General features: G+C 46.1%; 3 protein-coding genes across 4 annotated transcripts in view; 2 read left to right on the top strand and 1 right to left on the bottom strand.

The window, feature by feature from the left end:
* Nucleotides 1-2: 2 nt before the first annotated feature.
* On the top strand, nucleotides 3-2402 carry BRK1 (BRICK1 subunit of SCAR/WAVE actin nucleating complex). The gene is made up of 3 exons (XM_033072013.1): nucleotides 3-157; nucleotides 251-333; nucleotides 411-2402. The coding sequence occupies exons 1-3, from the start codon at nucleotides 40-42 to the stop codon at nucleotides 435-437; spliced, it is 228 nt and encodes a 75-aa protein (XP_032927904.1). The 5' UTR covers nucleotides 3-39; the 3' UTR covers nucleotides 438-2402.
* Nucleotides 2403-2489: 87 nt separating this feature from the next.
* On the top strand, nucleotides 2490-24336 carry TMEM40 (transmembrane protein 40). 2 transcript variants are annotated; one of them, XM_033072012.2, is made up of 14 exons: nucleotides 2490-6871; nucleotides 7161-7210; nucleotides 10539-10598; nucleotides 11186-11325; nucleotides 11881-12034; nucleotides 13372-13479; nucleotides 14840-14893; nucleotides 15720-15755; nucleotides 16800-16832; nucleotides 18139-18204; nucleotides 18487-18558; nucleotides 18639-18713; nucleotides 19357-19419; nucleotides 19870-20062. In XM_033072012.2, exons 3-14 carry the CDS (start codon nucleotides 10550-10552, stop codon nucleotides 19887-19889), a joined length of 870 nt encoding a protein of 289 aa, XP_032927903.1. In that variant the 5' UTR covers nucleotides 2490-6871; nucleotides 7161-7210; nucleotides 10539-10549; the 3' UTR covers nucleotides 19890-20062. The 2 variants fall into 2 exon arrangements, 1 of the variants encoding a protein (XP_032927903.1); XR_004419331.1 differs by lacking the exon at nucleotides 2490-6871 and adding an exon at nucleotides 24143-24336 and having other exon boundaries at nucleotides 6878-7210; nucleotides 19870-19961.
* Nucleotides 21896-27447, bottom strand: part of TKT (transketolase) — a 21975-nt gene continuing 16423 nt past the window's right edge. Inside the window, exons 10-14 of the mRNA XM_033072011.1 lie at nucleotides 26859-26989; nucleotides 25755-25838; nucleotides 25488-25581; nucleotides 23792-23914; nucleotides 21896-22190 (exon numbers count right to left, since the gene is read on the bottom strand). Coding sequence (XP_032927902.1) covers nucleotides 22003-22190; nucleotides 23792-23914; nucleotides 25488-25581; nucleotides 25755-25838; nucleotides 26859-26989 — 620 coding nt within the window. The 3' untranslated portion in view covers nucleotides 21896-22002. The remainder of the gene's footprint in view (nucleotides 22191-23791; nucleotides 23915-25487; nucleotides 25582-25754; nucleotides 25839-26858; nucleotides 26990-27447) is intronic.

The following is a 27447-nucleotide window of genomic DNA, read 5'->3' as shown; positions in this document are numbered from 1 at the left end:
GCGGGGCGCGGCTCCCGCGCAGGCGCGGCGGCGGCGGCCATGTCGGTGCAGGAGGACCCGGTGCAGCGGGAGATCCACCAGGACTGGGCCAACCGGGAGTACATCGAGGTGATCACCAGCTCCATCAAGAAGATCGCGGACTTCCTCAACTCCTTCGGTGAGGGCGCGGGGCGGGGGCTGCGGGCGGGCGGGCTGGCCGGGCCGGGCCGGGCCGTGCGGCCCGCGGTGTCTCACTGCCGCCTTCCCGCAGACATGTCGTGCCGGTCCCGACTGGCCACCCTGAACGAGAAGCTGACGGCGCTGGAGCGGAGGATTGAATACATCGAGGCCCGGGTGAGCAGCGGGGCTGTGGGGCTGGGTTCAGCCCGGGCCCGGGCCGGCCCTGCTTGAGGCTTTTCCTTTTCCCGTAGGTCACCAAGGGGGAGACGCTGACATAGGCCCGGGGCGGCCCCGGCCCCGCCGCCGGAGCACCGCCGCCCCGCACCCCGCTCGGGGCACGCCGCCACCGCCGCCGCCTCTGCTCGTGTTGCCAATAAACCGCTGTGCTCCTGCCCTGCCTGCTCTCTGCGTGCCTGCCTGGGGCCGGGCCGCGGGATGCCCGGCTCCCTGCCACCTCCTGGATGTCCAAAGCCTGCCCTTCCATCCACCTGACCCACGGGGTTTGGGCACACATTCCTCCCCACGCGTGGGGGCTGTGCCGCAGGAGCCGCGGGCCAGGCTGTTGTCAGCTCCTGGAGGCACCTGACCGGCTTTTAGGGTGCTTTGTGCTCCTGCTGGGATCACAGCAGAAAATGTGATCCCTATGGTCTGGAGGGTGTCTCAGCCTTCACATGTGCACATGTCAGGGCGGTTTGGGGACAGCAGGCTCACCTGGCATGGTGCACATGCCACAGGAGAGGGCCCTTTGCCAGCACATGGGAAGAGGTGTTTCTCCTCTCTTCGAGGCAAGTGGCAAGGAGAAGGAAGTCTCTCAGCCCTTCAGACCACTCCTCTGTTTATCTCAGTTTTTCTGTGGGCATCTAGATCTGCAGATTCACTGCTCATATTTAGCATTTGTTGGGGACTCCATGGAATTTGTGTCAGCAAAGGTTTTTTTTTCAGGCTTTATATGTCTTGGTATATTCTTCATCTGTAATCTTAGAATTTTCATGATGGCACTTTCATGCCTGCAGTGTTTACTGAGCACCTGGGTTGCTTAATGTCTGTTATATTTTTGAGGCTGTCTGACATCAGCTGGTTCCTTGTTGCCTCTGAGCTCACAGTTTTGTTCTCCATGGGAATCTCTGTTTTCCATTGTTTGAATAAGTGCTCCTCCAGCTTTTCCCTCAGCTCTCATGGTTACTGTCAGGTTGGGCTGCACATCAGAGAGGCTTGGCTGCTTTTTGACCATAGTACCTCTGGAAATGAGTGCTTTGTAGCAGCCCTGCAGTGGAGTGAAACAGCCATGGGTCACTGCACTTAGGTGTAGGGACTATAATAAATTAGACTATTGTCATGTGAAGATTGTTAGATGGAAGGAAAGCAGCTCTCTTGGCTCCAGGGTGGCTGCTCCATAGCCCAAGTACATCAGAAGTACTGCCATGGCCCATGCGTTGCTTACTGTGGATGTGCTGGAGTCCTGAGATCTCCATCACTGGACATAACTCAGTGTTTATCTGGAGAAGGCCCTGAACTAATTGGATGTTGAAGTTGGCTCAGCTTTGAGTGGCATGGGGTTGAGGCAGAGACCAACAGAGGTTCTTGTCTAAATTATGCTAAGATTCTTCAATCCAAAGACTGAATGAGAGACACACACAGCACCACACACATCCCTGGGACTGGGTCTGTACTGGGGTGACCACTTAACTCAAGATCCATTGCTTGTTTCTGTTCCCAGCTAGTAGCATGGTGTGTCTCAGATCCCTTCCTGGTCTCCTGACTGGCTGTTGTAATAGTTTTTTCCTCTGATACCAGGATTTCTCAGAGGAGTAGGTTTTGCGACATGGTGGGATCTGCTGGAAGGTACCACCACTCCCAGGATATGTGCACTCAGGGCTTCAGCACTGTGGGATCAGCCTGTCTGGTTCATCTCCCAGCAGGGATGTTGGGCAGCTCACTGCAGCAGAGAGTTCTACCCTTTCAAGGAGTCTTGCTAGCTCCCTAAGGACCCAGGTTTTCTGGTTGGGTGCTGCTTATTCCAGGCTATCTCTGGGAGGTGAAGCCTCATGGTCCTCAGGCTGATACTGCTTCCTCCAGCAGCCTTGTAATAGATGGAGCTTTGATACATTTCATTATTTTAAATACTGGGGAATTCTGTTTGCCTTTTTTCTTTGTACTGTATTTTGGTTTTTGGGGGTTCGGTTTTTTTTTTTTCCCCAGAATATGATGCCCCAGGAACCTACATTAAACTTTTCTGGAGTGGATTTGTGTATTCTAATTTAGATGACTGATTTATGTGGCGTGTTAGTGGTGCTGTTCTTCCCACCACACATTAATGTGGCAGGAGATGGCAGTGTCCTCTGTGTCCTCACATCATGCTGTCCTCATCTCCTGAGAGGGCTGGGTTTTCTACTTATGATCAGCAGAGACCTGTTGGTGGTCTGAGACCTCCCAGAGCCTGAACTGCAGAGAAGCTGGTTTGAAACCTGTTACGAAGGCACCAGAATTGACCTAGAGATCCTGTGCCAATCTGCAGCATGAGAAAGGTTTGCACTCAAATGACAGAGAGTGGACTTGTGATGCTCACTGCCTGCTGGACAGGCAACCAGGCCTCATGGAGTAATTGGAGCAGTCCAACAGCCCTCATTAGAGGCTCTGAGGGTTGGGAATAGGCTGCAGTGTTTTGATCTGGGTGGAGGACAAGGTATATTGGCGTCACCCTTTGTGTGGTGTCAGCAGAACAGGGATCTAGAGCTTGATTCAAGCTTTGCATTGCCCAAATCCAGAGTACATCTTTTAAGATAAATAAATTGGACCAGACTTCTTAAATAGTTGCAGCTTTTAGTAAATACCCTTTGGGTTCTCTCAGTGCCTCCTGTGAGCAGACCCTTGATTTTAGGAAACAGTTTTAAAGTCAAATGTACCTTCATCCCCTTTATGTTGCAGGTGATTGAACCTCATAATTCAGTGAGCTGAAGTGATCTCAAGAAAGGAATGTTTTAGGACACAGCTGAGTTGTTGAGGGAGAGCTGCACTTTGATCCTAAGAGCTTTGCAAGGCTGAATTTTAAAGATTGCAGAAGATGATGGCTGCTTGCATCCTGGTGCCAAGGCACCGACAGCAGTGGATGTCACTGGAATAGTTGTCTTACTAAGAGAAGATTGGCCCTGCCAGCCTGGGATTGCTGCTGCTCCCCAGGTCAGTGAGATGGGAAGGTTGCAGGAGTATGGGAGGTCTCCAGATTCACTGAGACTTGGTGTCCAATTTCCAAAAACTGCCAGCGGTACTGCTCTGAGCTCTGCAGGTCCTGGGACCTGGGAACTTGGCCTTAGAGTTTAAAAGCTTTAGGGTGCCTGTACCATGAGCTCGCCTTTCCACTCACCTTCCCCATCCCTCTCTCCCTGTGCAGTCTGACAGCCTGTGTGTTTATACCACAGGAGTGTGAAGCCAGTAGTTGACACAATCCTCTTCTTGGAGAGGATTATTGTTGGGTATGTCCTGAAGCAGAAGTTTGAGAATAATATCCTGGGGAAATAATGGATAGATCAAACTCTGAGTCCTGCTGACTTCAGACTTGGCCCTGGGGGAGGTCTGAGGTTCACCTTGGCTGGGGGATGCCCCAGCCAGTTTGGTCAGTGTTGCACAGAGCTGCTGGCCCAGCCCCATCCTGGCTCTGTGCTGCCCTGTGCCAACAGGTAACCCCACCAGGTAACCAACCTGTGCCTCCTTACCTTTGTAGGCTGTTTTGCTTCCTGGCCTTGCCATCTCCTGGCAGGTACATTGCTGACAAAGTGGTGGGGGACAGGTCTCAGCCTGCCTTACTGACAGGGTTACATAATGGATTCCAGGACTAAACCCATTCCACAAAACATCAGGATTAAATATCAAAATCCTTGACGTTGCCTGTGTGTTTAAAAGTGCTGAGGAAAAGGGCTTTATCAAGAGGGTGGATCAGCTGAAGCTGGAAATTGTCCCTTGGGCTCCTGGTGCTTCCCAGGGAGCATCTGTGCTCCCCTGCCCTTGGCTATGCTTCCATGAGGCACTTTCAGCCCTATTGCTAGACCAGAAAACTGGGGATGGAAAGGGAGCCCAGTGAACTGGGAGAGCAAGGGAGAGAAGAGGAGCAGATACTGGAGAAGATTTTTTTGCAGGTCGCTCATGGAAGCAGTTCTCCAGTGAGGGCAGTGGATAGGGAGAGTATCCTTAGACCACAGGTTTATCCCTGTGCTTGCTGCAGCACTTAGCTCAGCCAGGCCAGGGGCCAGACAATCCCCTCCCTCTCATCCCTCAGAGGCCATTTGTGAGCCTGTAATGTGCTGACCATCATAAAGGAGAGGTCCCACAATGAGGGAAGATTTCTATCATTACCTGTAGCCACTAAGGGGAGGATCTTGTGCTTGTCAGTACTGGAATCTCTCACTCTTCTGCCTCATGAGCTGTTGATAGCAGCACCTGAGGAGGTCAGTAATGCTCCAGGAAGTGAGTGATACATCCTGGCCTTTGATTTAGCCTGCTCAAATAGGCCTAGTTCTTAAATTTAATGGGCTTTAGCAAAAAATTTACTGTGTTAATTTAAAATACTAATACAATGAATTATTTATTATGGCAAGTAATTCCACAGAAGGGTACAGAATGAGAAAAAATTTTCCAAAATATCCTAGTAAGGTACTACATGATCTACTCATATGATTCCACAAAAGCTTTCATGGCTAAACCTCAGGCTTTGTCCCAGCCAAAAGCAAACATCTTTCACATGGTTTCAGCAGAACAGGGTGTTACTCTTTCAGTGATGGTCTGGAAGGAAGGTTAGGAAGCAAGTTGTATTCACTGCTTGTTGCTTTTTTCTTCTCTCTCAAAGTCTCATAGTTTAAAAAGCAGAAAGGAAGCTGTAAGCTATCTGTAGCCTGCAAAGTGCAGCTGGCAGTGAGGCATAATCCCCCTGCACTTACCTGTGCTTCACAGGCTCACAACAATTGTTGAAAGAGACTTTATTTAAAGGAAAATAAGTAGCAAACTAAGTAAATGTACAGGAGGGAGTAATTTAACCAACCCATTGGATGAAAGTCAGGGTAGGGCAAGAGGAGTCATGGGAATGTTGAAATCTGTCAGAAATGTGATGACTTAACGAGCAGTAACTACTCTGTGTACCATCACTGGGCCCCTCCTACACTCACTTAGGAGTATTTCTACATTTCTCATGCAACCTGCCTCTGTGACAAATCTGCACACACACTGCACCCAATTAGTGTCAAGCATAAGAGCTGTTCTGCCTGTGTCTCACCTCTCTAAACCCCTCCTGGAAGCAATTTTCCCAGCATACAAAGAATAAATCACCTTTCTAAATCTCTCAGAGGATGGTTCCCAAATAAGGGCCAAGTAAACACATATATTACATGATAAAGCATTCTAATGCATTAGATAATCTTCCCAGCAGTAGATGCAGGGTATTAGCTGCTTTAAGTGTTCAATGGTACAGATGCTTAAAAATGTCGTAGGAGGTGAGACAAGGCACTTGAATAGGCATCTGTAGAAAAGCAGTGGAATATATTGCTTAAAGAAACACAAACCCCAATCTTTTGCCCCTCTAAAAAAAACCAGAAAACCACAGCAAACAGCTGAACAAACTGGAAAAGAAAAAGAAATGCACACCTACTATAGGAAGTAGAACTTAATTTACCTGTGTCTCAGTCTCTCCAGAAGCAGCAGGAGATGAAGAAGTGAGGAGAGCAGAGGGAGAGAGTACAATCCTTCCTGGGGTACCTGCTGCACCAGGGTCAAACCATTAGCTGAATTTGACAAATGACTTGCATGACCACACCTTGTGTAATCAATAGCCACTGTGCTATTGGACTGTCCCAAGGCATCTGCTTTGACAGTGGCTGTCAATCTTCAGGTGAGTAAACATCTGCCATCTTCAACTGTGGTGCACTGCAGGAATCTCCCCTCCTGTCCTACTCTGGTTTCCCTGTGGAGGAGGCTGGCTGGCTCACAAAGCAGTAGCTGCCCTGAGCAGCAAGTAGCCCTGGGGTGGCTCCAGATAACTTGTGCTGAAGAGATGGGTGTCAGAGGTGGTGAGAAGGGCTGGAGGGGAGCCCCAATGGCCTTACAGCAGGCATAGGATGAGCAGAGCCAGAGGCTTTGTGTTGTCAGCACCGTCTGTGGCTGTTGGGGACAAGTGGGGTGGAGGGCATATTTCCCTTCACTGTCACTGGCTCAGCTGCACAGACATTCCACCTGTGCCTCCCTGGGATGCCCTGAGCATCGTGCCTGGGTTTCCAACCCTCATCATGGTGACCCTGCTTAGCTTTAGCAGAACCCAGGACCTCTCCCCATAGAGTGGTTTCTGTATCCCCTGATGGGCACGGAGGCCAGACAAGCGGGCCTGGGTCTCCAGCCCGAGTAGGGGCTGTGCTGGAGCAGCCAGGGGCAGGAGTGAGGGGTCCTGCCTGCTCAGGGCTACTGAGGGTCCTTAGTGCCTGGGGCAGGCTGGGAGCTGCACAGCTCCTCTCTCCATCAGGCAGGATTGGTCCTTGCTCACCTTCCCCAGAGCTCAGGGACAGGGATCACACAGCTGGAGGGTGAGCTCTGCAGCCAGAGGAGCCGGAGCTCGCCCCATGAGTCAGGGCAGGCCACGTGAGGGCCCGGCCCTGACGCCTTCCCACCCGTCACTGGCACAAGGCAGGGCTGGGCTGCCATCCGGCCCAGGATCCTGAGCCGCCGCACAGCCGTGCAGGTGAGTGCTGGGGAGGGGCTCTGCAGCTTCTCGGGTCCAGCCTGAGTGGGGCTGGGGGCTGCCTGCTGCTTCTTGCTACAGGAAAAGGGTTCTGGCGCTGTGGGGGTTACTGGACTTCCCTATAACCTCTCATCTTGACTCAACTTCCCCATCTTTTAAAGAGTTTTTTTTCCTCTAAGATCCTCATAGCAAGCCCAACACTGTGCAGAAAGATTTGTTTGCCATAATTTTACTCAGACTACAAGCGTTAACATTTCTGGCTTCTGATGAACTAATACTCTTCCTTCAGAGCTTTGCAGCAACCACAGAGGCACACGGCGTGAAAGAAACACAAACCAGGTAATTTCAAATGTTGCACGTCAATGCTGGAAAACAGGCAGCAAACCCCGCAGGGCTTACAGGTGTGGGGCTGGCAGCAGTGCAGCCACCTTGTCTGGGCTTGCTGTGAAACCAGGGGAGGAAGGAAATGCTGGAGCTGCAAGGAGTGGATGTGCTGTGCCTGCTCCTTGGTCACCCCTATGGGGCTGGTCAGAGTGACTGGGAGCTGCCCTTGCTGAGGTGACATGCACTTGCTGGGTCTCTACATGCCTATGTTCAAGGAGAGTGAAAAGTCTGAGTTTTGTTACTTCTGTGTCACATTTCAGCTGCATTTGACAACAGGAAGGGTAGCAGAATTATTACCACAGCCAGAGGAGACTGGAACAGGAAGGGTTTCAAACTGAGCTGGTGTGGATCAGTTTTTGTTGTCTCACAGGAAGAAACAACTTTCACCACACCACAGCCATCTTCCCGTGGAACCAGCTGCTAGGACCAACCTAATACTTGCAGGTGTGCTTTAAGAAGTTGATTTGGTTTGAGAGAAGGGTATTGAGGAACTTAAAAATAAAATGTAGCAAGTTTAGGCATCAGCATATAACTTAAAATGAAAAGTAAAAGTAATTTTGAAGGGAAAAGGTTTGGGATTGTCTGATTTTTATCTTGGTGTTAAAATAACCTTATTTTATTTTATAGGCTTTTTTTTTGTTATCCCATTGAGCAATTTCCCTCAAATATATTTTATCATCTAAGCAAAACCTCGTGTTTGGAAGTTGCTAACCTCATTTTCTAAATCTGACTCTGCACACAAATTTTATTCTAACATATTAAAAGACCTCACTGCAATTAAATTCTGATTTACTGTGAGGAAAGCAAGGTGAAGTCTGTTGTTCATGTCATTCCCCAGTGAGCTCATGGCCAGGCTGAAATGCCTATATATCATCATTATGAGGTATAATCAACTAAGTTGCTTTTAAAACATACAATAATTAAGCACCTATACTTATCCTTTGTTTAGATCTGATTTTCTTTCCAGAAGAGCCACAGGAGAATTAATTGTGCATAGTCTAAGGCAAATTAGGTGTCCAACTTCCTTGGCTAATGTAAACCTTGGTGACTGACTGGGCTGAGCTGTGCTGGAGGCACAGAAAGGGAGATGGGAGCAGATGCTGGTTACTCCTGGATCCTCTTGTGGCATCCAGGTCTTACCACAGCTGGATGCAGAAGTGCATTAGGCAACTGTGTTTCTGCTGCTGGAACAGCTGAACAGTCTGCTCCTTTGGGCCAGTAAATTAGCAGTTTTGAAATAAATCAGTCTGATAGCAGATGAAGATGATGTTGACAGTGTCTGCCCTGCCTTCAGTGTTGAATCTGTTCTGTGTGCGTGGCAGGACAGGTCAGGTAGTGCCCACCTGCTCACTTTGTCTTTGGAATGAAGCAAAGCTGGGATAGGGCAGCTGCTGTGACAGGTTCCTGTCAGGGGAACAGCAACCTGCTTTAAAATGCCACAGGAAGTGGCCTTCACTAGGTATTAGGAACCCCAAAGATAAACCTCCTGAGTTTCACTCAACAGTAAAATATCAGGGTACTTATAAATTATTTTTTGCAATCAGTTGGAGTAAAATGTTTATATTTAAAGTACTTTTGTTCCTTTAGGTCTTGTATTTTGACTGTGCAGTCCAGAGAGAGGCCTAAAGGATTTAGCTTAAACAAGCAACTGTTGCAGGGTCTAGGTTGAGCAAATAGGAAGGCAAGAAAGAGACTGCAAAAGGCAGAAAACCATAGCTGAAGATATGTAAGTGCCTATGAACTGACATTCTTGATGGAGTGGCCAAGAACGAGTCTGTCCAGGGTGTGGTGTGCTGAGTTCCTACACTTCTACATCAGCTGGTTCTTACCCACAGAGGGGACAGATGCATTTCCTGCATTCCCTATCGAGTGCTCACAGCTCCCACAGGGCTGCTGCCACAGCTACAGCAGCCAAGGCTGGATGTAAGTTAGGGAAAGGGGAAGATCTGTAAGCCTTTGGCATAGATTCATCACTGGAAATAATTTCAAAATGTTGTTAAAATATGTTTTCTCAGAATATACTTTGGAAGCAGGTAAGCCAGGTTTTCTGAGCACTTTCTTTGAAAGTGGTTATGTAATTTTCCCAGAAGTCTTTTGAAGTCTGTTTGTGTCTAATTTCCTCTGTCTAAGAACTGATACCCTAGAAAGTTGTTCTGTTGGAGTGTTTGCTTATGTGTTACAGTGTCCTTCTGAAGATACTAACTAACCTGTTTTGGATTTTGTATTAGAATGTTTTTTGGACTGATATGATGGTCTTTAGAGAATGGAAAGTGCCAGTAGGAAAAGAAACAGGTTTTCCTCAGAAAAAATTGAAGGATATACTTAGTTTTCAAACTGCTTGACTGAAAGTGTTTTGTTGAATGGATCCAAAAGTCATATTGTAAGAAAAAGTGTGGACATATAAACTGTTTTCCTATTGCATCCTGCGTAGTGGAAACTGTGCTTCAGGCTCCCCAGAAATCTCCTTTTGCATCTCTCAGTACAACTATGGGTTAGTTGCAGTGTTGCATGAGGGGAGATGCATCAGTGCAGAATGCCTAGGCCACACTAGGCAGAGGCAACAGTTCAGAGCCACAGCCACCACAAAATGTGCACCATCAGAATATTCCAGCCTCAACCCAAAACTTCTGTGGCAAGTTTATCTTAACCAAAAGGAAAAGCTGAATTTTGGGAATGTCAGAACATTTGTTTCTGTGGTAAATACCAGTAATTAATCTGGGGTCAACACTTAAAAATTTGTAATTCATAAAACTAAAGTTAATGGAAATTTCCTTTTCATGACAACTTGGGAAGAACAGATGTTGAAGTGTCAAAGTTTTCTGTGAGACAGGAATTCAGAGTCTTGTTGGGCTTTTCTAGGAACTATTTGTGCTATTTTTCCTGGCCAGTACATTTTAAGTATTAGAATGTCAAAGGTAGAGGATAATGTTCTGTTTCAGGATGGAACCTGGCCTATTAGGTTACTCACTTCTGTGGTAAATATTTAATTAGACATCTTGGTGGCTTTACAAAACAACAATGTGAATAATCAAGTCTGACTTCTTTTTGTTTTACTCATGATGATCAGACTTTTGTTCTTTCCTAATAACGAAAGCCCAGTAGGGCTCACTCGGAGGAGTCAAGAATTGGGTCCCAGGAGGGATGTGAATCATGATGTGAAACAGAGAAGTGATTTCAAAACTGAAAGGCTCAGAGAGACACATTGTGTTTGCAGAAAATCAGAGACAGAAAACCAGGAAGGTTAGTGACCTGATTCTAAATGTGCTTTTTCTCTCCTTTCAAGCAGGCACAATAATGGAGAATTTGGATGTCCCAATCCCAGATCTTACTGAGGAGCAGCAAGGTGAGGGAAGCACACAAAGATCAGAGCTTTGGCTCATGCACACTGCACAGCAGTGTTTACCAGGGTGGGCATGAGTCAATGAAATCTGTTTCCTCTGAAAACACACCCTGTCCATCTCCTTGCTTGTAAAAGAGACACCAGCATTCAATTCCCAGCTTTTCCAAAGGCTCATGTTAGGCTTTGTGGACATGCAAGTGGGAATTTAAATACACGAAGGAGATTTTACTGTACATTAAATGCCTGGTGAGCAATCTCAGTCCCTTGGTATCCAGTCCTTGGGGTCTTTGTGCCTGTCTGTAAAACAGCATAAGCACATTAAATAGCTAGGGATACTCAGGAATACTTGCCATGCTTCTCTAACTGAGGCAATAGCATCACAGAGACATCAGCCATTTGTATGGACTCTTGACATTTGTCCACTGTTTTGTGGCAGACTGAGATGCTTTATACAGTACAGCACCACTCTCCTGTGTATTTCCTGGTATTGGGCAATGTGTTAGAGCCTGGTGTCTGTCTCCACACCTGCACTGAGCTGCCATGCAACACCCCTCTACTCCTGCACAGTGACAGGTTTGTTTTGCTTACAGACGTTTTTCAGAAAGTATTTGCTGCTGATGCCAAGTACTTGGAGAATCATGAGAAAATGAACCAGTCCTTCTGGGAATCACTTGTAAAACGCCTGGCCGCTACTGACCCACCTATCCTGAATACTGAAGAAAAGAACAATGTAAGTTACCAAAGAAAACTTATCTTTGTTATTCTACTCTTCTACTATACTCTGGGGAGAGAGAACATACCGTCCCACTATCTGATATGCTGAAATATATTAATAGGTGTAACAGGGCACTTAGATAAATGAGGTTACTTCACTGCTGTCCGTGCAGAAATAACTGGCTCTGTATAAATTCTTCAGGATCACTTCTGGTCATTATGTTCTAAACAGGACCATTGTTAGTGACATTTTGCTGTAACATATTGCAGCAATTGCATGGCCATTTTCAGACCCTATAGCTGTATTTCTCCAGCTCTCTGAATAGTTAACTATTGCCCATCATGCTGTTTTTCACAGTTGATGGCTGTGCTCCTGAAGAAGTCACTGAGGGGAGTTTACATTCTTTCCATCTTTGGCATTACTCTTTGTCCCCAGTTTCCCCTTTTATAGTAGGATCAGGGGGTTACATTTCCCATAGAGTGAAATACACTCATTTGCCCATCAGCGTGTGCTTCTACAGGCTGTGTTTTATTGCAAGGACCACTTGCTATTTACTTACCTTCTTTCCAGCTCCTTAACAGCTGTGATGTCCTCCCTGGAGGCTGTGCTGCCTGCCTGAAGGCCATAGAGAAGAAAGGAGTCAGGGCAATGGCTCTTCTTTACCTTTTACTGAAGACTTCCAACCCATCTGGGTACAGGCAGCTGCCCAGCTCCAAGGGAAAGGGTGAGTCCTACCTGTCTTCCTGTCACCTGTTTTGTTAAAATTACTGCAGGACCAGTGGCACTTGACAGCAGCTTGAACACTCTGTTATATGCTTGGAAGTGATTATTAGTGAACAACTGAACTGTCTGAAAGTACTGCTCAGGAAAGACAGTTAGGTGTGGTGGTAATGGCAGCCAAAATTAGTATTTTACTGCAGTTAGACTTGGCTGCTTCTGGGGAAGAAAACCCACTGTGTTTAGGGAGAGAGCATGTCCTGGGATGATGCTTCCAAAGAAGTGTCTCTGACTTGAGAAAGTTTTCCCTGACTTTTTTGCACAGATTGTTATCCAGCTAGCCAGGACCCCTCTGAGCACTCACAGTGGTAAGAAACCAGAGATGAGCCAGTGAAAATAATTTTACAAATCTGTCCCTAGCAGCACATGTAAAACTAGAAGGAATGGACAGGGGATAGCACACAGGGTGCTGAACCTGGCAACAAAATAAAAGGTATTTATTTGCCTGGTTGAGCAGTAAGAAACTAAGGGCAGTTTCACAGGGTCCATAGTCATTAATTGTCTTTAATAGATGACAGAGGATCACTCACTTAAGATGACCCTAAATTTAACTGGGGACCCTCAAGGACATACTATTCCTGCTTCTGCCTTGATTAAACATGTTCCTGAAGGGGAGAGACCTCCCAACTGGGAGCACAGCCCAGCTTTGGGCATGTCTCAGAGCAGGAACGTTGGTAACAAGACCCTTGGGCTGTGAGCAGCCTCGAGGAGCTGGAGGAGAAGGAATCCCATCCCTGTCTGTGCCCAAATCCTGCGCCTCCTGATGAGGAGATGCTCAGAACCCCAGCCCTGAGCACTGAGCTGGATGTGAAGCTGTTCAGAGTCAGCCCTGGCCACAGGAGCCAGGAGCAGCTGGGATCCTGGTGTGGCCTGGCTGAGAGGGCTGTGCCACGAGAGGGAGCTGGAGCCCAAGCGTCCACACAGGGAACCCGGGCAGAAGTAGCCCAGGGCAGGGTGAGCCACTCCTCTCCTGCTGAAGCATCCTTAATCTGCAGCTGCTGCTGCTTCAGGGAGTGGGAATTTGCACAGGGGTAACATTATGAATAATTAAATGCCAGAATATGAAACTTTAGGTGTCTACCACAACCATTTAAGAAAGTCTAAACTGTATTGTGTATGATGCTTTCATTTTTACTACCCTTTGTGTGCAAAAATCACAGCTGAAATTAAAAAAAGGGTCTGATTTCCTGCCAGGCAACTTTTAATAAAGCTTTGTGAGATCTGTAATTGTAAAATAGAAAATTTAATCACTGATAATGTGGTTTTTTTCTCTTTATAAAAAAGATGAAAAATTGAAACTCCTGAAGAGATTGGAAAGGAATTTTGTATATTCAGAAGAGGACAAAAAGTCTGAAAACTCATCCCATGAGTCCTTGGATGAAGATACACAAGGTAAAGAAGATTTATTTTATTTTCCCTGATATGTAGCTTAGTCTGACTGCACGTTTGACATAGGAGATGTGGCAATTCTGTAGAGCTTTGAATAAAGTAAGAAATTGTGCAAAAGAGAGAACATAGAAAATCATCAGTTCATAATCAGCAAAATAGTGGCTGCCACTCAGTCTTGTGGAAGTTAGTTTCAGAAACACAGAAATCTGCTGCAAGATTCTTTCACCAAATAAAAGATCCTAACTTTTCTCTACAGCCCTTTATACAAAGTACAGTAAATTCACGAATACAAGCCGCACTGAGTATAAGCCGCATCTCTGGGTGTTGGCAAATATTTCGGTTTTTGTCCATAGATAAGCCGCACCCGAATATAAGCCGCTCTGTCGTTCGCAGCGAGGACCCGCGTGCAATTAGTAACAGAACCGCGGCAGGGCGGGGTTTACTGGCTGAGCTAAGGCTGTGCAGGCTTGGCCCGCTAGGGGCCGCTGACGGGGCCAGGTGGCCCAGCCCGGTGCTGCCGCTCAGGGCCGGCCGCCGCTGCCCCTGGGCTCGGTCACCCCGGATCGGCGCTGCCCCGCGGTGGCAGGCAGGGACGGAACTTCCCCCGCTCCTATGGCAGTGGCGGCGGGCGGGGACGGAGCTTTCCCGCGCCCGTGGCGCCGGCGGCGGGCGCGGACAAAGCACCCCGCCTCCTCCTCGAGACGCAGCAATGACGGCGTGCGCTTCCACCCGCCTCCCCGGGCCACAGCAATGGTGATGCAGGGCCCCTGTCGGCTCCCCGGGCCGCGGCAATGGCGGCGCAGCCCCCCCCCCACCCCGTTCTCCCCGAACCGCGGCAATGGCGGTGCCCCCCCCACCCGTCCTCCCCTGGGCTGCGGCAGAGGAGGGAAGAAGAGAGCTCTCCCGCCTCTCTCCCCACCCCCCGTGCTGCCTGCAGGGAGCCAGGGCAACACAGTAACACTGTAACAATCGCGGAATGCCGGCTTTTACTGGCAGGTGCTTGGCTCGGCGCCCTGGCTGGCACGTCTGGGGTTGTAAATGTCAGAAAATTATTCACATATTAGCCGCCCCCGACTATTAGCCGCACTTCCGGGTTTCCACCAAAATTTTTGTCAAATTGCTGCGGCTTGTATTCGTGAAATTACTGTAATCCAACTTCAAGTTCTGCTGAGTTTCACCTATTCAGCCAGCTATGAACAGGGCGCTGTAAGGCAAAAGCAGCCATAGTGATCCTTGCATTTGAAAGCCTTGATTTTTACCTTCACATGGTTATATTATGAGCAAACAACTACAGTGCTCTTGTTTCTGATGGTGCTAGCACATTTTTCTTTACTCTGATGAAGAATCACTTTGTTTTATCCAGACAGTGATGAGGAAGATTTAGGAAGACAGAAGACTGAAGGCCAGTTACTTGGAGGTAGGACAAAGTGATAACAGCATTGGCTTTTACTGGAGGTAACCAGTATAAATCAAAAAAGGATTATTTTTTGCATTCTTTGATTTGTCTGTTGAGCAAAGGTATATTAACATGTATAAATATAAAAGAAAGACAAGTCAGAATTTGGCTGTAGGAAAGACATTTCCTACAAGATGAAGCTCAGCTAATGCTGACACTCAGCCATGCCCTGTGCTCAGAGTTGAACCAGAAAAGCAGCAAAATCTGCTGTTTTGGGAGGACTCCTGCTGCCTGAGTGCACAGCTGCCACTGAAATGCAGCAGGAGGGTTTTGAAAACATCTGTCACAGCCACTGCTTACAGGGACTGCAGTCAGCCCACAGCACTGACTGGAGATATCAGCACCTTGTTCCTGAGGCTTTTCCTTTCCTACCAAAGGAAAAGTGGGAAATAAGTACAATGCAGATGAAGAAAATATACTATGTCAATACACAGAAATACTTATGGAACTATGGATGTAAAAATATAAAGCATTAATATTTTAATTGGTGTCTTAAACTGAGCTCAACCCAAACAGAGATCTAACGTGTTTCACAGGAGTCTGATTCTACCTGACTCCAGATACTTGGAGAGATGGAATATGGGTGTTGAGGGGGGGTTATTAAGAATTCAGTAATTTCCCACTCTTTGACTGCATAATCTCCAGCAGAGCCACCCTCTTTAAGGAGTTAGAATTGGTCTCTTCCTTGCGTCTGTTACACACCCACACTGACTTCAGGGAGCTGATGGGCTGGCACTGGCACCAGACACTGCAGGTATTCACCTACCTCATCTCTGTCATGTTTTAGGAATACCAGCAGAGGTTGTTCCCTACAGAGATTCAGGTAAGCACTCCCAGGTCCCCTCATCCTGCTGGAATAACTATAACTTCTCTCTGAGCTGCTGAGACATTAAAAAATAACTCTCTGGCTGTAAATCCCTTGGTTTCCAGTTAGCCTGGTGTTGGACCTGGGCATGGTGCAGACGTTCTGTTGCAAGGCTGTGGTTGTGACTGGCTGACAGTGAGTGGTTTGTACAAAGTGTTCTGGCAGATTAACCCATTTTTGTATGCCTGCCAGGTTTTCACAAGATCAGATCATAGCAGTCATTCTTTAAGGGAAAACCCAGCAGTTCTGTTGGGCAACTGTTCAGTCTTAGTCAAAAAAAGCTAGAAGCAGTTTTTAGCATTCCCTGAAGCCCTCTATCTCCTGCTGAACAGGGGTGAAGGCTGGAGGGACCTGGAACCTGGTTTCTGCAAGCAATGATGCTTGGCTCCAAATGCATTCCTGCCTTACTTCACACCATTCCCAGCAGGAGGTGCCAGGTGAAAGCCAGATGTCAGGCAACAGAGCAACAGTGCCAGCCAAGAGGCTTGCACAGACAGGCATCTGAAAGCAGACTTCCTCCCACCAGACACTGCTGCACAGCCCCAGAATGTTTTCAAAAAGTCCTGTAAGTAGCAGGAAATTGCCAACGGCTTAATTGCCTTACTGAGCTCATCCCTCCTGTGCCCAGGCCAGGGCTACAGGATGAGTTAAGAGAGGCAAACAGCCCAGTGGAGCAGCCTTTGGAGAGGATCTGCTCCATTTCTGTTCTGTGCAGTGGGGAAATTGCAGCATAATCCTTTGGGGAGGTTTTTGAGTTACCTCTCCCCAAGGGGCCACATGGAACACCAGAGCAGAGGGATTCATTGCAGTGCCATGTTCTCCCCACACTACCAGGTGCAGAAAGGGTCATGGTACTTTTCCATTGGTCTGGCCTCTCTACCACTCACTCCAGTTTTGTTGAACATAGGTGATTACTCACTGTGCTTTTTGGTGCTGAGTTTGGTGGAAAGCTCCATATCTGTATTTATCCATCAGAAGTAACAAAACTATATTGCTTTTCAGAGATTGCCAGAAGAGAAGATTCAGATATAGATGGTGAGTACAAACATGCAAACAGAAGTTTATTTTGTGAATGCCTTTGAGGACTGAGTTTTGCTTAGTGGTGAGGGCAATACCAGCTCCTCTATGCCATAGAAGGTTGAAAACAGGCAGAAGGAATACTGTGCAAGTCATTCCATGATGCCAAGTTACAGTGGGACTGTTGCATTTAGGGAGTAGAGTAATACAGGACAGATACTTGCCAAGTGTGAATTGATGTTCTGCTAAATTCTTTATCTATAGATCATTCATACAACTGCACAGAGCTGTATCTGTGAGTCAGAATAATGTCATACTGTGTTGTTAATAAGAAAATAACTGAGTTTTCCCCCAAACCAGAATGCGATCAATCCAGACTGCTGAAAGAGGCAAAAATGTGATGCCTGTATCAGATGACCCAGAACAGAATTCCTTGGCAAGGTCTAGTTGCTCTGTGGTTCAAAAGCACCACAGCAAAAGTCTACAGCTCCAGTAGTCACCTGTTACATCCTTAGAGAAAATTCACTGGCAGGCAGGGGTTGCCCAGTGTAGGGGAAATCAGCATCTGAAACTTGTGCTGAATCAACTCCCAAAGGCTTGCATGCAGCAGCTGCCTCAGGGGCTGCTCAAACCACCAACAAAGAGAAAAGGAAAAAAACTGCTTCTTTGAACCTGTTGTTGGAGAGATTGTAAAATACTCAGATCTTTCTGGCAATACAGTTGGAGAAAAAAGAGAATTTGGCATGACATGTCTGCTCATGACAAAGAGCAAACTGCTCTGTGTTTAAACCTCTGAAATACCTCATTTGTTCTTACATTGTTTTTTTCTCTATGCCAATGTAGCTGCAGGAGATTCATTTCAGCAGCAGGTCTTATTTTGGGAGGTGCAGTAGTACTTGATGTCAGTTGTCAGTAGAGGGATGGTTCTCACACCCTCAGTAAGGAAGGGGATCTTTCTGCTGTAGGTGTGGTTGTGCAAAGCACCCAGGAATCAGACTGAAGCGCCCTTGTACTATGGTTTTACTCCCCCACTGTAATTCTGAGACTGTGGCTTGTCCCAGAAGAGGCAGAGAAGACCCAGAGTGCTTTAAAACAATTCAGTATTGTTAATGCAGCCATCTGGTTTAAAATTCATTTTTAAAACCATGCTCTTTGGAGTGATTTTAAAATTGCTAATTTGATCTTTCTGAAAGGCTTGCAGACCAGCAAACAGTTTTACATATATTCTGCTCTGACAGTTTATGTCAGATACAAAATGGGAAATAAGCTTTAAACTCCTTAATTTCACAGTTCCATGGCAATAAAAGACTTCTCTTTTTTGTAGCATATGAGAAGGAGAGCACTCGCCCCCCTCAGTGGACAGTGCGGTGGATGGGCATACGGAAGGATGGTAATTGATTTATTAAATCAAACTGATGGCAAACCTGTTGAACCTTAGTCCAAGAATAGGATTTCTGGTTGAAAAAAACCTTTATTTTTCCAACATGACTGCTTTGTATAAGTGCATCAAGGCTTCATGATGAAAATCATCAAGGCTTCTCATAAACGTTGAGCCAAGTGCCTGAGAAATGTCAGGGAAATTGATTTCATTCTGTGAGTGATACTCTGTACCTAAAGGTGAATTTGGATTAAATGGCTGCAGTTGTGACCTTATCTTCCCTCTCAATTTCAGATGAATTCTTTCATTTTGTCATTCTTTGCTTTGCAATTGGAGCTTTACTAGTTTGCTACTACTACCACAAAGGTAAGGCAAGATTCAATAGAAGGATATATTCTTGCACTGTAGAAAAAATGAACAAAACTAACATTTATTTTGTGCCTTAGATTGGACAATTTCTCTTGGGATTGGTTTAATCACCTTTGCTTCCCTGGAAACCACTGGGATATACTTTGGTCTAGGTAAGTGTCCCTGCACTAAGGACAAGGTTACGCAGTTGCCACAAACCCATAAACCCACCGGGGGTCAAGATTCTGTAACTCAACATGTAACTCCCAACATCTCCCAATTACAGGGATGTGCAGACAAGCAGCCTTAATGCTACTGAAGGGAGAGGTTGACTCATTTTTCCTTCTCAGTGCTCACAAGACCCTGAGTCACCTCTTTCTGCAGCAATGGCCGAATGCTGCGTTGCCATGACAACGCGTAATTTTAGCAGCAAGGCCTGTCTCCCCAGATCCACTGGATATGATGCTGTGCATCCTGGCTGCCATGCACTCCCCTGGGACTGAGGACGAGCTCAGGGCAGGACTTGGATGGCAGCAGCTACTGGAAATATTCAAACCTGGGCATTTTGGCAATCCTTAGGGATGGTATAGGAGAGCTGCCACCAGCAGCAAGTTACAGATCCCCAACCAAGAACTTGTCTCCTCTGTAATCTCATTAACATGGTGGGAGGTTGTGGATGGTTCTCTCATGACTCAGCCTGATCTTTGTTATTAATGATATTGCAGGTATGCTTGTTTAAACAAGTATCAGTGTTTGGGTTTTGCCATTTTTCTATGTTTTATGCTGCATATCTTATACGTTTCTTTTCACACCCAGTGTACCGAATTCGGAGCGTCCTTGATAGCTTTGTTCCTCTGATTGACAGATTCAGGCCAGGAGGTAACACTGCTCTTTTTACTGACAGCATCTGTCTTCCCTGGACTTTGGTTTGGTCAAGAATTAAGACACACTCATTTAAATGACAATTTCCAATCTTACTGCCTTAAAAAAAAAAAAAGGAATATTTTACTACAATTCATTACAGCTGCTTGGGTTTGAAAATTAATTAGTCTTGACTCTTTTCCTGTGGCAGAATGTTTTTGCATTTTCAATACTCCACCCTGTATGGGGTACTATTTCCTGGCAGCATCTCCCTAAGAATTCTGTAGCTTAAATAAAAACTCAGGGGGTAGAGGGAGGCTTCACTTGTTGTGTCTTCAGACTCCTGGTTCGTGTTTATCCATGTTCATGTTCATGGACAGAAAACACGAATAATACTGAAAAGCTGCATGGATACAGCACAATCTGAACACAGCAGTCCTGACAGCTGTCTTTCTCTTCATCCCACAGGCATGAGGAAAGCTGCCTAAGAGGAGTATTTCAAGAGAATTCCCCAAACCTGGCTGTCCAAATTTCCAGTACTAAAGGAACTGCTTTATGAGGTGAATCTAACAACCAAATTGCCAATGTGAAACCTCTAAAAAACATCACTTCTTTCCCTCCAAAATAAACCTGAAACTGTGGTACAGGGCCCCACTCTGGATTCCCAAGCGGTTTGGGGCTCAGCAGAGCTTGGAAGACGATGGAGCTGTAGCTTTGTGTTCAATTCCATTTAAATATAAACACATTCACCTCCCCTCCCCCAGGCAGCCGTGTGGTGCTGCATCTCTCATTCCTAACAACTCACGCCAGTCTGCCTGTGCTGTACCAAAATCAACAGACCAATGTCCTGTGCTGGTTCTGGCTTAGGCTCTGGCTGTTTGTGTAGGAATTTTGGCTTCCTCCTCCCCCCGGTGCTGCCCAGAGCAGGCAGAGGCCAGCGCTGCTCTCCCTGCCGAGCCCCGGCAGTGCTGGCACTGGGGCTGATGAATTGATTGTGGCAGAACTCGGAGCAGGGGGCGGGCACTGGTTTCACCCGAGGACAGCTGGGGAGATGTTACAGGCACTGACAGAGTGCTGCAGTAATGAGATTATTAACAACAGCAGATTTCATCTTTTCTCAGGGGAAAAAACAAAGTGCTTGATTTGACTCATCTCCAACCTTTTTCTTTCTTTGAGTAAAATAAACACGGAACTTTGACGTTCCTTTCATTTTATAGAATGTGTTTCACATTGCAAGAACACAGGGCTACTGCAATCATAGTAAGACTGCAACAAAAATCTTTAAATTTTTAGTAAAAATGTAAGATCCTTCATACCCACAGAATGATGAAGGCAACCAGTTAAACAGAAAAAGCCTTAACCATGGACTTTTAAGGAAATGTAAATCTGAAAGCTGTAAATCCAAAGAGCTCAGCGTTTGACAGGGACAATTTCAAGCCTTGCTCAGAAGAACAGAAAGGTTACTTTTTGTTGTATGTAATTTGAAGCACCAGTGTCAGTCACTCTTGCCTGCAGTTCCAGCTGCACTGCCAGGAACACCAACAAATGCAGTCAGGCCTGCACCAACACAGCACAGCTGCCACCCAATGCCTCAAGGGCTAAATTGTGCAGGAAGGATGAATACAAGTTATTTCAAAGTATTTATATTCTCATTTACATGTCTCTGTAGAAATATTCCACCATCCCAAACTACTGTATATTTTGTGTTAGTCTGCAAATAAAGTCTTACTCAGACCACTGCAGCCATGCTGGTGGCAGATGGCTTTTGGGTGAACTGAAAACTACGCAGAGGCACACTGCTGTGCTGAAAAGGGCTTTTTTAGTGTCCTCTGCTGTCTAATGTCTTTCTGAAAGGCAATTTGTGCAACAGTTAGGATGAGAAACATGTTTCAATACTTAATGTTTTAAATTTGGTACTCTGCAGTAAACATAAATTTTTAATTTTAACAGAAACTGCTTAAGGGTAAAATAAGCAAAACATTTAAAAACACCAAAACATTTTAAATGTCATCAAGTGCATTCCACCATGCAAGATGAACAGTTCAGCCACTTAGAGCAGGTCCCATGAGAAAAGTCAGTTCTCAAAAAATAAAGAGAAGAACTTACACATTGAGCTGCATCCTCTTGAGTACCTGAGAATTTCCTGCTCTTCTTCCAGATCCTTTAGTCCTTCTCAGCATCACCCTTGCTGCAGCATCAGCCAAGCACTGAAAACTACAAGTTCTTATGAAAAGTTTCAACTTCCTTCACTTGTGCTGTCTGCACTACCATTCAGTATGTTTTGCCCAGGGCTCTGCTGGGCTCCACCTTCCCGTTGGTTCCCAGAACCTGGAACATCTCATTCCACTTCAGGACCACCCAGCACACTGGGTCCTTCCTCCTTGCCTTTGGTTTTAAATGGCTGAGGGCAGTGCAGAGAGGAGAGACTCTGAACATGCAGGTATTGCCTCACAACACCAAACCCCAGAGAAAAGAAGAGATTAAACCCCAGAAGGTTTTTTAAGCTGGTATTTTTATTAGAACTCTCTACATAAAGCACCTTTGCCTGCCTTAACCTCTCCAAACGCAGCTCTTCCGTTACACAGCACGAAATGCTTCGCACTACTCGGCGTTCCTGGATTTGGACACGGCTGCCCTCACTGCCTGCATGATGGCATCCTTGTCAATGCCAAACATCCTCAGCAGCTCAGCTGGCTTCCCGCTGCGGGGCACGTGGGACACGGCCAGGCGAGTGACGGTGACACCGGGCTCGCCCACGACAGCGGCACACACGGCTTCTCCAATGCCACCTGTGGAGAGAGGGCAGACATGGCACTGATGGAGTGTCCCAGCAGGAACATTCACACTGGGTGTGTGTCTGAGCAAAGGGGCTGGCAAGTCCCAACCTCCATTGCCAGCCTCAGGAAAGCACCTATCACATGTCTGAGTGGGCCAACTGCAAAATGAAAACCTTGTCCTGTACCAAAGGCATTCTGAGGACAAGCAGGCTGCCATTTCGTAGGTACTCAGCCATCAGCAGCAGGATACACCTGCCCCTCAAGGGCACAGGACTGTCAGCAAGCTCTCACCACCTCAGCACCAGCCACCAGGAACCAGATTTAAAAACACACTTTGACTGAAGAGCATTTACAAGTGTACTTAACGTGCTGAAATTCTAACCAATCTCAGCAGCACTTCAGAGCTCCATCTTTTCACAGTGCCTGTACGTGCTGCTGGGCACCTCTGGGTTATGTAATGTATTCACAACCTTTGCTCAGAGCTCAGCTCTGACTCACTATCTGTCACAGGGACAAAGGACACAACAGGAACTGCAGGGAGGCAGGAGAGGCACTGGAAGCAGAAGTACTAGGGAAGAAGAAAACAGGATTTATGTCAAAAGCATGTGCTGAGAGACCTGGTAGAAGAGGCTCCTTAGTGCTACCCTTCAGCCAGAGTGAAACCAAGACCACAGGGCTGCCCACAGCTCCAGGCATGGTGGGATTTAAACAGAGCCTGAAGCCAGAGGCACCTCTGTGGATGTAAGAGGTGAGATCAGTGTGATGTGGTCTGCAATGTTCTGATCCACAGACACTTGCCCTGCCTGTACCACAGAGCACTGCCTGCACAAAGCCCCTCTTCAGCACCTCACAGTTAAGACTGCTGTCTTGCAAACCTGCAGTAAAATACTTGTCTAGAGTAGAGCACTAAGCTAGAAAATGATGATGTTCAGTGATCTATCACCATGCATAGTCTGGGACAAAAGCATAGTGTATCCAGCACTTACAGCAGAACCAGCTCACTTCAGGTACCTGGCAAGAGTGATGCTCACCTTAAATTAAGATAATATTCCCATAACTATACCTACTAATCTCTGTTAGTAGATTAATTTCTGTTAGTAGGTATCTATGATGATGGAGAAGAAAAAGGAAGGCACTGATCCCAGAATAACTGTGGAAGATCTGTGGAAACTGCCCAAACCATCTGATTTCAAACAACCTGGAGCCAAGCTTTTGGACTCATGAATACTTAAACCTTCACAGCAACGGTCTCTCTTGCAATTTCACACCTGCAGAGCAGCTGCTGTACAGCCTTTCAGAGAACACTCTGAGCAGAACCCCTGCAGCACAGCAGGAGTTTACAGTTTCACTGGGCACAAATGAATCCAGACTTCACTCAGACCAAGCACACAAAGGGCACACAAGGCCAAGTTAATCAGAAAGGCAGCCCTGATTACCCCTTACATCTTAGGAACCTTTCAACCCTCAGTGCCATTTTATAATCCTAGCAGCACCAAAAAAAAGCTGAAATCTCTCTTCTGCTTTAATGGGATGACAGCATCAGGTCTCATACTTCTCTGTCAGGTCAGAAGCTTCCAGCCTCTGAGGGCTGTGACCTCCCAGACCCTGCTCACCTTCATGGTAGTGGTCCTCAACAGTGATGATTCTGCCCTTGGTTGCTCTTGCACTTTCAAGTATTGTCTTCTTATCCAGGGGCTTTATAGTGAAGGGATCAATCACACGGATGTAGATTTTTTCTGCATAAATAAATGAAAATGATTTACAACAATGAATTGCAACATGCAAGACAATGCCAGTGGCAGAGGCAATGGTTGTGATCTCCTAGACCATTTTGAGAATTGCCCACATGAACTCCCAGGTACCTGTGCCTATGGCTCATCTACCACAGAACCCAGCCAAGCATAATTTCATATATATTCTTTCTCCATGCACCTATTGGAACAGTGATATCCATTTATTCACAGACATGATGGAGGAGGCTTGGATGAGTGACTCAAGGTTACCAGGAGCACCCATCAGCAAAACAGTCATCTAACTGGCTTTCCCCAGGTAAGAGAGAATCCAGTCACCAGAAAATCCTCCCTACTCAGACTGTAAATTGTAATTTTTTCCCAGACCTTTATTTTACCTTTATTGTCAAGCCAAGTGCAACACTTGATTGGTGTGTAGGCATTCTGAATTCTTTCTTCACTTCAGGCTGCCACCTCTCAGGTGTGCTGCCCAGCCCTATCAGGGCACCCTTAAGGTTGGTTGGCACCAAACCCAGATCTGCCCTGCCCTCATAAGGCAGGCCCCAATGGCTCATTAAAGCTGCACACAAATGGCAATTGTTTATAAAGAATAGCAATTATGGGAGGTTGTCTCTAATCCTGGCTGGCTGAACAGTGGCTGACTCCTACACATGAAGAGGCCCTATTGTCGGTTTTGTGACTGAAGGCACTTTAGTGGCCAATATATTTTGGGTATAGACTCTGCCTCTGCACTATAGGATTATCTCTCTAGAGGTGACTACTCAGACTTCAAGATCAGCAGAGCATTGCAAAGCATGGTAAATGTAGAAAAATAACAATGGTTCTGAAAAGACAACTTTCAAAATGTCCTCAGCTTGGTGACTCAAGGTCATGACAAAGTATCAGTCCACCCAGATGCTGCACACAAAGCTCCCCATAAGCCACAAGCAGCATTACTGTATTATCTCCTGCTGTTTGTAATCTCTTCCTGGGCAGAGGCCTCTGACTCACAGATGGGTTTTTGATGGTTTCTTTCTCATATTTCATTGAAGGATTACCATTGCTGTGAGATGTCATAGACTTGAGCACTGCCACAGATTTGTGCCCCTCCCACACTAGTTCAGAGCTGTTTCATTCAAAAGAAGCCAGGTCAGCAGTGAGCCCAGCCCAGGGCCAGGTGCCCATGGGCACACACAGGTGACAAGCTGTGCTGTGGGACCTGCCCCCAGTCTGTTTGCAGCCAATTGTGCAGTACCCAGCCCAGCCATTCCAGGTGCCACTCCTGCTTCTCACCCAGTGTCCCTCTGCCCATAGGGCACTATCACAGATCAGCAATTCTAAGGAGACTTGGCTGTGGTCTGTTGTCAATTTTCATGGCTACTAGTGCTGCTAAGCCAACTAAAACCTCCACTAGGGAAGACTGGCAGTGCATGCTGTGTTGTACTGTTTCAGCTAACAGATGCCTGACTAGCTGTCTGAACAGTGCAATTTATATTTACCAGTACAAAGGGTGAGCAGTTAGGCTGACTGGTATTGATTTTTTTTCTGTGTTACATGACAAAAAGGAAAGAAGCCTCACCTTTTCTCAGCTGCTCTGCTGCAGTCAGTGCTTCATGCAGAGTGACTCCTGCTCCAATCACAGTCACTTGGTCATCCTTACTCTTCAAAATCACCTGCAAGAAAACACACCCATGTGTTTTTAACACTTAATCTAACTCAGTTTTTTAACATTTCTGGAGATTTTAATGAAAAGATCAACTATTTGCAATACTTTAGAGAAAAAAGGACTTTTACAAAAGGTACACTGCATATTTTTTCTCATTCTCTTTATCTGTGCAGTATTTACCTTTGCCTGTCCAATATGGAAGTCCTCATTGTTGTTGTAAATGACAGGGTTTTCAGGACGACTGGTTCTGATGAAACAAATGCCCTGTTTCCAAAGTAAAAATGTTAGAAGTTAGGAAAACAGAAAAGTGTTGACATTGTAGTTGATAAATCCTATGAAAAAAATACAGCAAAATGACTTTTTCTATTTGTCTGATATTCACCTTCCTATTTTGCCTTTGGTTCTTGTAAGTAAACTCTGCCCCACCAATTCCCATTAGTCCTTTGTGGCAGCTGGTTGCTTCAAACAGTACAAAACACTTCACCTCCTCTTAAAGCACACTGATAACTTAAAATTTCCTTTCTGATTCCAAGATACTTAATACTTGTGGAAATGGAGGATCCCAATTGAATTAATTAAACTCTTTTACCATACATGTACAATTTATACTCTGTCAATTTTAAATTAGAGAAAATGCAGGTTGAAAGCAAGGAAAAAGGCTTTCTGTCAGGTAAAGTTCGAGAAGAAGCAGCAAACTTGTACTTTAATCTCTTCTTCCCACTCTTTTCTCCATCTTCCATCTTTTTTCCCCACAAACCACTCATCACATTTGTTACACACCACATTTCCACACTCCTTCAATGAAAACCTGTAGTAGCAAAATTGAATTCTTTCAGATCATTTGCTCATGTCTCAAGAAAAACTTCTGTGGCAGCCAAGGAAAATACCGATCATGGAGATGATCAAAATCCTCAGTACAGAAATTTATCTTTCCATATCCTGCTTCAAGTTTGGCCCCAGAGATAAGGTACTAGGAGAGCACTTTTAGGTTTGTTAAAGACCTAAGGGAGTTACACTTACTGTAATTCGATACAGATTCAAACTGTACTTGTGTAATCATTTACATCCCCCCAAATCTGGCCCACAGCATTCCAGACTGTTCATTCTGCACTAGCCTGGACAGAATGTCTGCAACCTTTCCTTGAAAAGAAAACACCCCACTGCCCTGCTGGAGCCTCGGGAAGAATTTACGTGGGTAGAGACATGCAAGAAACATGCCAGCAGCAACAAGAGCAGTACAAAAGACAGAAGTATTCTCTGGCTCCAAAATACTGTGATGCAAACCTTGGTGTTGGCAGCTATTTCCACGGCTTTTTCAGTGGCTACAGCATCACTGGGGTAGAACACAGTGGAGTTGGGAATAGCCCGGAACATGCACAGATCCTCCAGTCCCATCTGAGATGGCCCATCCTCACCTGAAAGAATTAAAGCAGGGTTACAAAAGAGCAAGTGCACATTTTTGACAATCACTCAATACAGAACTGAGGTTCAATGTAAACCAGGCAAAAAAGGAGAAAAGGATAAAATCAGGCACACACACGACATGCAAGTCTACCTGCTTGAGAAAAGAATCATCTTCTCCTTAAACTTGGAACCATCTAAACAGTAAATAAGGATAGAAAGAGACTAAAAAGAAAGAGAACTGGGATTAAAAAGAAAAAATAGGAAACAAAGTACAACAATAAAATGAACCAAAAGGAATACAACCAAATAGGAAGGGTACAGATACAGAAAGAGGGTCACAAGATATCTGAACATCTTCGATTTACATGTACTGAGGCAAAATTTATACTTGTCAATAAGAGTTCCTCCAGATTTAAACTGCTAGAAATGTAAAAGGAGAATTGTATGTGTCCCATCAGAAATGGAGAGT

The sequence above is a fragment of the Catharus ustulatus genome, chromosome 13 (assembly GCF_009819885.2).
Source record: "Catharus ustulatus isolate bCatUst1 chromosome 13, bCatUst1.pri.v2, whole genome shotgun sequence".
Classification (NCBI taxonomy): domain Eukaryota; kingdom Metazoa; phylum Chordata; class Aves; order Passeriformes; family Turdidae; genus Catharus; species Catharus ustulatus.
This window is presented reverse-complemented; position numbering and strand designations above follow the sequence as displayed.